The 8,442-nt window shown below is 48.4% G+C and overlaps 1 protein-coding gene across 1 annotated transcript in view; it reads right to left on the minus strand.

The window, feature by feature from the left end:
• PDZD8 (PDZ domain containing 8) overlaps positions 1-5,775 on the minus strand; it is a 103,752-nt gene extending 97,977 nt beyond the window's left edge. Inside the window, exon 1 of the mRNA XM_017871272.1 lies at positions 4,639-5,775. Coding sequence (XP_017726761.1) covers positions 4,639-5,510 — 872 coding nt within the window. The 5' untranslated portion in view covers positions 5,511-5,775. The remainder of the gene's footprint in view (positions 1-4,638) is intronic.
• Between the last annotated feature and the right edge of the window lie 2,667 nt (positions 5,776-8,442).

Below are 8,442 nucleotides of genomic sequence, written 5' to 3' on the forward strand. Positions count from 1 at the left end.
AAAAAAAAAAAAAAAAAAATCTCAAATATTTGACTCCTAAACCCTAAACACAGCTCCCCACCCAGAGACTATTACTCAGACTTCATGTTGAAGATGAATTATCCATGTAGTAAAAGAACATTAGTGGTAATCTTTCTCCCTTGAGGACGGATTCTGAGGTTCATTTAAAAAAAAAATTACTATTATAATATACTAAAGTATTTTAGTAAAAAAACAAAACAATTAACACTGAGGTGGATGAATGAAATTCCTAACTTGAATAAATCTGTAAACATATTGTCTACATATTATAATTCATTTTGTAAAATAAAATGTTTTACAAACATTGTAAGTTTGTTAACTTGGGTAAAATGAAGTGTCAATCAGCTGGGTCCTTAGAAAGCAACCACTTGAGCAACTTAGCATCTGTAGGTGAAACATCAGAAACTGGCAGTCCAGACAGTCTGCTTCACTTTAGCAACACGAAAAAGGCAAAATAAATAAAAGGGGAAAGAAGTAACAACAATGTTAACTGGCAAGATATTTCTGTTACGTAATGATTACAAATGCCAAAGGATCCTAAGACTCCATACAATTCTGTTTACTGCTTTAGCTCTACTAAGAAGATTAGACAGCTAAAAAAGAATAAACTAGGCCGGTCACAGTGGCTCACACATGTAATCCCAGCACTTTGGGAAGCCAAGGTGGGCAGATTGCCTGAAGTCAGGAGTTTGAAACCAGCCTGAACAACATGGTGAAACTCGTCTCTACTAAAGATACAAAAATTAGCCGGGTGTGGTAGCACACGCCTGTAATCCCAGCTACTCAGGAGGCTGAGGCAGGAGAATTGCTTGAACCTAGGAGGTGGAGGTTGCAGTGAGCCAAGATTGCGCCACTGCACTCCAGCCTGGGTGATGCAACGAGACTCCATCTCAAATAAAAAAACAAACACAAAACAAAACAAAAACACACAAAAAAGGATAAAATAGCAAGACCTTCTATTTGGAAATACAATCTGCTCAATTAAAAAAGAAACGCTATGTGGGACAGTACCCAAAGATTTAGCCTCATGATTTACTTTTAAAAGGATCCTCTAAAATGACCAATTTAAGAAAAAAATCAGCTGTATAGTCATACTCTTCTCAAGAGTTCTAGGTTAGTTTGGAAAGATATCCCACATATTTATTATATCGATGGCACGCTTTAAAAAACAATCACTTAAAAACAATACAGTTTGTGTGTGTGTGTGTGTGTGTGTGTGTGTTTTTAAAGGTGGCCTGGCCTTATTAGAGCTGGGTTTCGCCACTTGAAAGCTGTGTGACTTTAAGCAAGTTATTTAACTACTCTGAGCTCCATTTCCTCATCTGCAAAAAAAGATGAACACTAGCTAGTTTAATTTTCCCTGTGAGAAGTATGCTATATCTTAGATGTATTGTAATTCATTCTCTTATCTGAAACTTGAATCAGTCCCACACCATCACCTGTTTGTTTATTTATTTACTTATTTATTTTGGAGACGGTGTCTCACTCTGTTGCCCAGGCTGGAGTTCAGTGGTGCCATCTTGGCTCACTGCAACCTCTGCTCCCAGGTTCAAGCCATTCTCCTGCCTCAGCCTCCAGAGTAGCTGGGATTACAGGCGCCCGCCACCATGCCCAGCTAACTTTTGTATTTTTACTAGAGATGGGATTTCACCATGTTGGCTAGGCTGGTCTCATACTCTTGACCTCAAGTTATCTGCCTGTCTCAGCCTTGCAAAGTGCTGGGATTACAGGTGTGAGCCACTGCACCTGGCCCATCACCAGTTTAAAACACTGGACAGAACAGCTACACAGACAAGAAGTCAACACTTGCTAAGGCAGCCCTTATCATCGTCATACTTGTTATTTTCTTCTACTAAGCTAAAACCAGCTTCCTAGTTACTTCAACCCCATCAATCCCACTCTAGTTTAAATCTTACAAAGGGCTGGGCAAGGTGGCTCACACCTGTAATCCCAGCACTTTGGGAGGCTGAGGTGGGAGGATCAGTTAAATGAACCCAGGAGTTCCAGACTAGCCTGAGCAACAAAGCAAGACCCATCTCTACAAAAAAAAATTTTTTTTAATTAGCCAGGCGTGGTGATGCACACCTGTGGTCCCAACTACTTGGAAGGTTGAGATGGGAGGATTGCTTGAGCCCAGGAGGTCGAAGCTGCAGTGAACCGCGATCCTGCCACTGTACTCCAGCTCTGGGCAACAGAACAAAATCCTGTCTCAACAAACAAACAAAAAACACAAAAAAATTACTAAGTATAGCTAATTCAATTCTCATTAGACTCTAAGCTTCTTGAGGGCTGAGTTCAAGTATTGTTCAATACGGAAATCCCAGCACCTACAACAAGGAAAAGCATATAGCAGGTGTACAATAAACATTTACAGATTGAGTGATATGCTCTGTGCAGCTGACTGAGCATTGAGATGCCATCTAGTATAAATAGCACAGATGTGTGTACTTCTGGAAATTATCATTTAATGCTTCACGTTTAGAAGTTGAAATATCATAACCAAATTCATGCTGTGCTCTTAAAAAAATCCCTTCAGATATAAGTGAAAAGCAGTTTTGCCATACTTTTAAATGATTGTTATTCAATGATACAGATCATAGTTTTTCAAAGTAATAAACTTCTCAATGCCTCCATAACTCTTATTCATAACTTATTTCAGATTTACCTAAATTCCAAGTCTACATTTAAAAAAAAACCTCAAAATGATATGTAACCTCACTGTCGTTGGCTATTCCACAAATTTCAAAATAATAATCTAGTCAAATTGTATTAACTGAAAGCTACCAGAAAACAGCATAATTGAAGTTGTGATAGAATACCAAAATCTCTAGCAACTTTTTCTCACGACTTTTTTGGCAACACACTGCTATAAATATACATCTCTCGCTGCTTAAACACTAGAACCCAGTTATAATTTAGTCACTGATATTCCAGAGGTTAAAAGTAGGTTTCATAAAGTATATTCTACTTCACAGAACCAGAAATCAACCACAGTGAACAACCAGTTCACCACCTCTCCATAAATCTATGGAAATATTTCCATTACAAAGTAAATTTCTCCTGCCATCCAAGTTTTAAGCTGTCACTCTGTGCTATTAGCCTAAACAAAACATAATTGGTAAGGTACATCTGCCACATACACAAGCCAATAATCCATTCCAAACCCAAAATATTTCTGGACTATCTTGCTCCTGAAAATTGACACTGGTAGAAAATTGGTGATCCAGAAATAGGCAACTTCCACTAAAAGGCAAGTAAAATTAGGTAAGCAAAATACAAGACTGACTTAATTTTATAACAAAGGGCAAAATTTTAAAGGCCCAAATGTCTTAGTGAATACAAAATTAAAGGACAGAAAGAGAAATTAAAATTCAGCTTTTACAAAAGAAACAGCACCTTCCACTCCGCCTCTAGCCCTAAAAAAGTCTTTCCCCTTCCACTCCTACAATATTAAAACAAAATTTATATACTACTCAAAACTGTATACTACAAACTTTAAGCCATCAGATGCTGGAGGGCTTAAAAAAAATTAAAATCACTACCTAGCATTAAAATACAATTTGCACAGTGATTTCAGGTCCTTTGAGAGAGGAACTTACAGTCACAGAGAGTAAATGCTTGATGGGCAGAGTCTGGATCTGTGTTCTACAATCTACCCAAAATGGGCAAATGACACTAATGCAAAATGTAAAGTACACTATGTATCGGCTCCCAACTCCTTTCCCATCTGCTATGGAAAGTATTCCTGGGCCGGGCGCGGTGGCTCACTCCTGTAATCCTAACACTTTGGGAGGCCGAAGCGGGCGGATTACTTGACGTCAGGAGTTCGAAACCAGCCTGGCCCCATCTCTACTAAAAAATACAAAAAAAAAAAAAAAAAAATTCAGCCGGGCGTGGTGCCATGCGCCTGTAACCCCAGCTACTTGGGAGGCTGAGGCAGGAGAATCGCTCGAACCAGGGAGGCAGAGGTTGCAGTGAGCCGAGATCGCGCCACTGCACTCCAGCCTGGGCGACAGAGCGAGGCTCTGTCTCAAAAACAAACAAACAAAAAAAACCACAAAAGGATTCCTTTGCAAGAGCTACTACCTCTGCCTTGAAAGGTGTCAAACCATCAAAGCAAAAGTGGCCTGCAATGGCAAATGAGCACAGACCTGGGCTATAAGCACACCCTTCACGCGTGTACTGTGTCCAGGAACAATTTCTCAACGCGGCCAAGGTGATGCTGCAAAGCCAGTGACGCGGCTGCCCTCAATGCAGCAACCACATAGAGGGAGAGTTTCTCCACAGTCCCAGAAGCGACTCCTGGGGGATTCGGGTAGGCTTCCCTTCCTTTTCCAATATGCTGCTTATAAAAGGAGACGATTCTGCCCGCGTTGACAGCACCTTGAGTCCCCATGAACACGAGAAAAGGTTTCTACCTCCTATCAGTGCCGTTCGGAAGCAAAGTAAGTGTTCACTACTCGCCTTGATCTGGGGCCCTGTCCAGGGTGGGAAGACCCCAGAAGCAGGCGCCAGGACAGAAAAGAGCCTTTGCCCTTCCCAATCCACGCAGCCAGCAGCGTCCCGCCCAGGCCGGGGTTCCCGGCAGCCAGGCCCGCTCCCCGACCTCCCGCTCACCTGATCTTGTAGCTCGGCAGGGTGTGCTTGCGCTTGATGATCTTCTTGAGCTGGTTGACGATGATGGAGGTGAGCTGGGGCATGGGCCGCCCTTCAAACTGGGAGCGCACCTCGAAGTCGATGAGCGGGTCCTCCACGAAGGAGAAGAACCAGTGGGTGAAGGGCACGCGCGTGAAGACCAAGCGCAGCCTCCCCACCACGCGGGACAGCTTGACAAACAAGTAGGCAGACTTGCCAAAGACCAGGTCCACGTCGATGGCCAGGTGGAAGCCCCCGTTGTACTCCACCTCCGCCTCGAAGGCCAGCTCCTCGGGGCAGGCGGCGGGCAGCGCCTCCCCTTCGGGGCCGTCGGGCTCCCCGGTGGCCGAGGGCACGACGGGCCGGACGAGCCGGATGGTCTTGATGAAGGGCACCGTCTCGCCCAGGAACACGTCCCGCAGGCTCAGCCCCTCCAGCAGGCGCCCGGCCGTCTTGGTCTGCAGCAGCTCCTCGAACTCCACCTTGATCTTCTTGGTGACCCAGCGGCGGGTCAGCGCGGTGTCCCGCAACTCCCGGAACAGGAATAGGATAGTGGCGTTGAGGAAGTAGCAAGTCTCCCGCGTCGGCGGGGCGGGGGTCTCGGGGGCCGCGGTGGGGGTCGCGCCGCCCTCAGGGGCCGCTCCGGAGGGCTCCTCATCCCGGCCGCCGCCATAAAGGTACTCCCTCAGGAGCAGGCCCGGCACTGGCTTGATGTAGCGGAAGCCCTCGCCCGCGCGGGCGGCCTCGTCCGCCGGCGGCTCGGGCTGTCTGCGGTACAGCAGGAGGAACTGGGCGAGGAGCGTGAGGAAGGAACCCAGTACGGCCGACGCCAGGATCATGAGCAGCAGCCCCATCCCGCCACCGCCTCCGCCCGGGCCCCTGCTCCCGCGCCCACAGCGCCGCTTTCTTCACGCCGCCGCCCCCGCTGCCTCCATCTTGAGGACATCGGGCGGCTGGGTCGGGACGAGCGGCTCCGTGGGCCTCGTCCAGAGGCTCGGGCCGGCGCGGTGCGGCGCCCGAGCCCGCAGCGGCCCGCGCCTCCCCAGACGCTCCCGAAGGGCCGGTGTGGCGGCGGCAGCGGCGGGGCGGGGACCGGCGCCTCCCTCAGGCTTCCGCTCATTGGACGAGCGGCGCGTGACGTCCGAGGCGTGCTCGCTCCCGGCGGCGTCGCCCAGCAGTCGGCGCCTGGGCGCGCGGACGCGGGCCCACCTTCACCTCTCTGCGGCCGTTCCAGCCGCGCTCCCCCAACGCCAACATTCTAGCCCCCGCGGCGCGCGGCGCCACCCACGTGGCCGTCGCTTCTGAAGCTGCAGTCGGGATCTGGGAGGACGGCTGGGGACGCGGGCTGGTAAGGAGGTCCGGCGGAGCCGGCCTGACGCGTTTCGGTTGCCGGCCATCCCGTTATCCTCTGCTGCACCCATCCCCCGTCCCTGGCCGCAGTCCCCGCGGTTACCTCCGCAGCGGCGTCGCTCATCCTGCGGTGTACTTCTTCCATTCGCGCCCGTGACAGCTCGGCTGGCGGCGGCGCTTTCCCTCCGAGCAGCACCGCCGAAGATCTGAGCGGGCCTTTCGGACCCTTCCCAAGCCCACCGAGAGAGGGGACCAACTACCTCAGAGGCCGCCATCGCGGGCCGGCCGTCCCCCCGGCAGACGCTCTGCGTCCGCGGAGGGTGGGCCCTGGGAAGGAGGGACGCAGGGAAAGGGCGCGCCACACAGAATGACTTTCCCACCGAGGTGGATCTTCGAAATTTCAGGGAGGAGGAAGTTGAAAGGACAGTCGGGAGGAGAGATGCAGAGTGAAACGAGTTTGCCAAGTGATTGGAAGATTAATATGCGACTCGCCGTCAGTCTCTGGTTAAACCGGTAGTCCGTCTATGAGGCAGTTATTCACTGTTGTCCCCTACCCACTTGACAGATGCCAACACTGGTGCAGACAGCCTGGGGAGGTTGCGTGGGGTCGCAGAGTGGACCCTGGTTTATCTAACACTAAACCCTAAGCTCTTGGTCACTACTCGCTACCGTAACACAGAAACTGCTTCAGTTATAAGGAGGCCGGTGGGTTCCCTGGTGTTCAAGAAGGGAGAACTGGGGAGGCGGATTAGGGAAGACGTCGAGGAATTTTGCATAGAGTAGTACCTTAACCAAAGCCACGGAGCTACAGCAGGTTGCCCAGCAACAGCGTTACTTCCCATGCCCTCTGACTACTTAGTGGTTACATCATAGATGCTTATTCCTCCAAGCATGTGGAGATCCAGTCCTGCAGGAGTCAGATATCCGTACGTTAAAGGCCGATTCTGGCTGTATCTAAGGAGCCAGAGCAGGGCTCCTCGCTAGCCCTTGAAAACCTTCAGCCAGCCGGGCGCAGTGGCTCAAGCCTGTAATCCCAGCACTTTGGGAGGCCGAGGCGGGCGGATCACGAGGTCAAGAGATCGAGACCAGCCTGGCCAACATGGTGAAACCCGCCTCTACTAAAAATACAAAAATAACCTGGTGTGGTGGTGTGCGCCTGTAGTCCCAGCTACTCAGGAGACTGAGGCAGGAGAATTACTTGAACCCGGCAGGCGGGGGTTGCAGTGAGCCAAGATCATGCCATTGCACTCCAGCCTGGGTGACAGAGCAAGACCCTGTCTCCAAAAAAAAAAAAAAAAAGACAAAAGAAAAGAAAGAGAAACCTCCAAGCCAGGGTTCTCTTAACTGTAGGTGATTCTACCATAAAAACAGACCTGACCCAGCTGGGGCAGGTACAGAACTTTGGAACCAGGCCTATCACGCCTTACCTATTCATGCCCAGGTGTGAAACCAGAATGGATTCCATTACTATGAAGACATAAGATAGGTGTCTGCTGAGGAACCATGCTCAAACCATGGCTGAGATTTTTCGGAGATCTTGGCAACTTCTGTTCTCTGGTCACCTCTGGTTCCTGGCCTCTGCTTCTGGGCGGCCCTCTGGGGTCTACACTGTTTCAACTCAAATGAGAAATGTAGACCATTCTATGATTTCCACCATAAACCTATTCATAACATTCATGCATCATTGCATATTATAAATGTTACAGAAGCTGGAGGTAGGGTGGCATGAAAGAGAAGTTACTCACATTCCTGAGATATAAAACCTTCAAACTGTATATTGATCCGTCCCGAGTCGCAAAATATTCTTCACCCACCGTGCTCCTCAACAAGAAAAGTTTGTGGTCTTCATGGGAATGAGTCCTCAGTTTCTTCATCTTGCAGACTCCTTTCTTTTCTCTCCTCTCACTTCTGTACTCCTCAGAATACCTGTGAGAATCTCACATCCTCTCAGTTTGTTTTACACAGTCAGAGTCATTGCATTCCCCAGGAAAACTTGTCCCCTTAGGGACACACTTCAAATCCATGAAGGAGCTCAGCAAACCTTTTGGGAAGGTAAAAGTATTCTCCCTTGTGTGAAAAATGACTAACATCGATTAAACACTAATAATAATAATACAGAGAATTGACCATGTGCCAAGCACCATGTTAAGCATGTTATTTAGAAATATTTAAATATTTTAAACATTATTTAGAAATCAAAATATCATGAGTTTTTAAAAAAATCTAATGTGCAGTCGTGCACCACCTAAGGATGTTTTTGTTAATGACAGACTGCCTATAGGTTGGTGGCCCCATAGGATTATAATACTGTATTTTTACCATGCCATTTCTGTGTTTAGAGATGTTTTGATACACAGATATCATTGTGTAATGGTTGCCTGCAGTATTCAGTACAGTAACATGCTATACAGATTTGTAGCCTAGGAACAATAGGCT

Source organism: Rhinopithecus bieti, unplaced genomic scaffold, assembly GCF_001698545.2.
Source record: "Rhinopithecus bieti isolate Rb0 unplaced genomic scaffold, ASM169854v2 scaffold_5982, whole genome shotgun sequence".
Lineage (NCBI taxonomy): Eukaryota > Metazoa > Chordata > Mammalia > Primates > Cercopithecidae > Rhinopithecus > Rhinopithecus bieti.